The sequence below is a fragment of the Hevea brasiliensis genome, chromosome 2 (genome assembly GCF_030052815.1).
Source record: "Hevea brasiliensis isolate MT/VB/25A 57/8 chromosome 2, ASM3005281v1, whole genome shotgun sequence".
NCBI lineage: Eukaryota > Viridiplantae > Streptophyta > Magnoliopsida > Malpighiales > Euphorbiaceae > Hevea > Hevea brasiliensis.
Genome location: NC_079494.1, coordinates 107922422 through 107926133, shown reverse-complemented (window position 1 = coordinate 107926133; position 3712 = coordinate 107922422). Strand labels below are relative to the sequence as shown.

Here is a 3712-nt window from a genome sequence, read left to right as displayed (position 1 = left end):
AAAACCGCAGATTTTTTTTAAGTTGTTGAAATTCAATTTTTTCCAAGGCGTATATTTTTTCTCAGAGAAATTCAAATCTCAAATAGCCTTAAAAAACAGAATTGTAGATTTTTTTTTTGCAGAATTTCAGGTCTGCTACTAGCCAAAAAAAATAAAAAAACAAAAGGAGGCAGATTTAGTGTGGCACAATTAGGGTTCACTACACACCGTAAATTATTAAATTTTTACCTAGGCTTTTGCTTCTTTACTGTTTCGTTTGTTTCAGTTTCTAATAATTTGGTATCTTATTCTATTTCTTTGAATTCTAGAGTCCTTTATCATTCTATCTTTGTATTCGTCTTTCTGTTGCTTGTTTTTATTTCGTATCTTCAGTCTTATCTTGAATTTCAATTTTGTTGAATATCACAAGTTGGTTACTTTGAGTGAGTTTGGTTAGTTCCTTAAAGAGCTAAAAAGAAAAATTAAATAGTGAAAAAAGGCAAGAGTGTGTAAGCATAGAACAGGGTAAAAGCCTAAATTGTATGAAATACTAGTGCAGTGACATTGATTGAGTGTAAACACATGAGGGAGTGTTGTGAGGATATTCGCTAACATTCTTTTGTAGGTTTTACAATTATGTCACACAAAAATAGTAAAGAAGAGAAATCAGATCAATTCTTCATAATGCAAGCTATTCAACAATAATATGATCAATTGACTTTGATGCTTGGAGACATGAGGAATCAAATGGAAAGGTAAGAGGCTAGACTAAATAGACAAGAAGCTACTATAGGTAACTTGCAGAGGGAGAGGCCTAATGCTAGGAGGCAAGCTAGACACAACAACAATAACCCTCCCCCTGAAGAGTTCGAAGATGAGCAGAATGAGGAAGATAAGAATAATGATGATCGGACTTCAATCATAAATGAGGACAGATTTTATCAGAGGAGAGAAAGGCATAAAAGAAGGCCAAGGAGAGATGACAGGGGTAGAGATGGTGTTGACCGAAACATTGGGAGCATCAAAATGAAAATTCCATCTTTCCAAGGGAAGAATGATCCAGATGTTTACCTTGAGTGGGAATGCAAAGTTGAGCTAGTCTTTGATTGTTACAACTATTCAGAAGAAAAAAAAAAAAGTAAAACTTGTTGCTGTTGAATTTACTGACTATGCTCTTATATGGTGGGATCAAATGATTTTGAGCAGAAGAAGAAATAGAGAGAGGCCTATTGACACTTAGGATGAGATGAAAGCTATCATGAGAAGAAGATTTGTATTACAAAAAATTGCATCAAAGGCTGTAGAGACTCACACAAGGGACAAAGAGTGTGGAAGAATACCATAAGGAGATGGAGATTGCTATGATTCGGGCAAATGTTGAAGAAAATAGAAAAGCCACAATGGCTCGATTCTTAGGTGGTTTGAATAAAGAAATAGCTGATTTAGTTGAGTTGCAGCATTATGTGGAGCTAGAGGACACGGTGCATATGGTTATGAAAATTGAAAAGCAGCTCAGGAGGAAAGGGATGTCGAGGTATGGTAGTAGCACAAGTTCAATTCCTAAGAGCTCATGGAAATCGAACTGGCCCAAGAAGGAGGATAAGGCTGTTTCTAAGCCCAAGCATGAAGAAAGTAAGAGTAAGCCTCATGGGGAAAGTAAGAGTAAGCCTCATGGGGATAATAAAGATAAAAGTATAAACTCTACCCAATCTTAAAGATATAGGGATATAAAGTGCTTTACATGTTTGGGGATAGGTCATATTGCTTCACAATGCCCCAATAAAAGGGCAATGATCTTAAAGGATAATGGAGATATAAAGACTGAGAGTGATAAAGATAGTGATTCTATACCTCCATTAGAAGATGCTACTGATGTGGAGTATGCTGTAGAGGGGAGTGCATTAGTCACTAGGAGAGCATTGAGTATGCAAGTGAAGGGAGGTTAGTGAAGAGGACCAAAGGGAAAATATATATTTCATACTAGATGCCTCATTCAGGATAAAGCATGTAGTATGATAATAGATAGAGGTAATTGTACCAATATAGCTAGTACACTATTAGTTGAGAAATTGAAGTTGCCTACTTTGAAACATCCTAGACCATACAAGTTACAATGGTTGAATGAATGTGGAGATGTTAAAGTGACTAAGCAACCACTAGTTGCTTTTTCCATTGGTAGATATCATGATGAGGTTATATGTGATGTAGTGCCTATGCATGCTGGTCATCTGTTACTTGGTAGACCATGGCAGTTTGATAGGTGAGCGGTACATGATGGTTACAGAAATCGATAATCTTTTGAAAAGGATGGCCTAAAGATAATATTGGCTCTGTTAACTCCTAGACAAATATATGAGGATCAAGTGAAATTTAGGAGATCAATTGAGAAGGAAAACACTAGTGAGGATGAGAGTAAAAGTGTAGGAAAAGGAGAGGCTAAGAGTTCTAATGAGGAGAATAGAGTGATTGAGAGTAAAAATAAAGAGAAAAATAAAGAGAGGAGTGAAAAGTCATTGAGTGAGACTGGAAAAAAAGTGAATCCAGTGAAAAAGGAGAGCAAAGAGAGAAAAATGAGCTTATTTGCAAAAGAAAGAGATGTTAAGAGCGCATTTTTTGCTAGAAAGCCAATGATTGTACTTATGTACAAGGAGGCTTATTTGAATTTTGCTGACCTTAACAGTTCTTTGCCTAGTTCTGCTGTTTCTCTTTTACAGGAGTTTGAAAATGTTTTTCGTAAGGATATGCCTAATGAGTCACCACTTATTAGAGGGATCGAATATCAGATTGATTTTATTCCTGGAGCAGCAATTCCTAATCGACCAGCTTACAGAACTAATCCTGAGGAGACAAAGGAACTTCAGAGGCAAATTGAGGAGTTATTAGCAAAAGGGTATGTGAGAGAAAGCAGTCCATGTGCAGTTCTAGTGCTATTGGTGCCTTAAAAAGGATGGTTCTTGGAGGATGTGTGTTGACTGTTGAGCTGTCAACAAGATTATGGTAAAGTATAGATATCCCAATTCTAGGCTAGATGACATGTTAGATGAATTGCATGGTGCTTGTGTCTTTTCGAAAATTGATTTGAAAAGTGGATACCACCAGATTAGGATGAAAATAGGTGATGAGTGAAAAACTACTTTCAAAACAAAATATGGTTTATATGAGTGGCTAATTATGGCTTTTGGATTGAATAATGCACCTGGTACATTCATGGGATTAATGAACCATGTTTTTGATGCGTCCCAACCGCAAGTGCACGGGTCGTACAAGTAGTATAGAAAAGATATCGATCCCACGAGGAGTTGTGTTAATGATTGAATTTTTGATATAAAAAATGCTAACTAATTTGGACTATTTTTTGAAATTAAAGTAATAAATTGATGGGTATTGGAGTATGAAATCTATATATGCAAAATTAATAATCTATTCAACTATGTAATGATTTAACTAAATTTGCATCAAATTAAAATAAAGCAAATTCAAATATGGCAATATTCAAAATGGCAAGTAATTAAATTCGATTAGAAATTAACAATGATAAAAAGGCGATTCCGGAGTTCGGGATTTCATATTCAAGCTATTTTGGGATTTTCCCTAGCTAGCCCAATCCATGAAATTTATGGGTTTAAAGGAGATTAATTCTAAAATCCTTTGAAAACTCTTTCGAGTGAGACAAAGAGTGCCTTAATTAACTTAATCCTTCTTTCGTGGAGTTAAAATTAACCAAGACCCATTA

The 3712-nt window shown here is 35.4% G+C and overlaps 1 protein-coding gene across 1 annotated transcript; it reads left to right on the top strand.

Annotated features, from left to right (window-relative positions):
- Window positions 1–1328: 1328 nt before the first annotated feature.
- LOC131177967 (uncharacterized) lies at window positions 1329–3105 on the top strand. The gene is made up of 5 exons (XM_058143151.1): window positions 1329–1641; window positions 1735–1920; window positions 2026–2239; window positions 2324–2869; window positions 2988–3105. The coding sequence occupies exons 1-5, from the start codon at window positions 1329–1331 to the stop codon at window positions 3103–3105; spliced, it is 1377 nt and encodes a 458-aa protein (XP_057999134.1).
- Window positions 3106–3712: the final 607 nt, after the last annotated feature.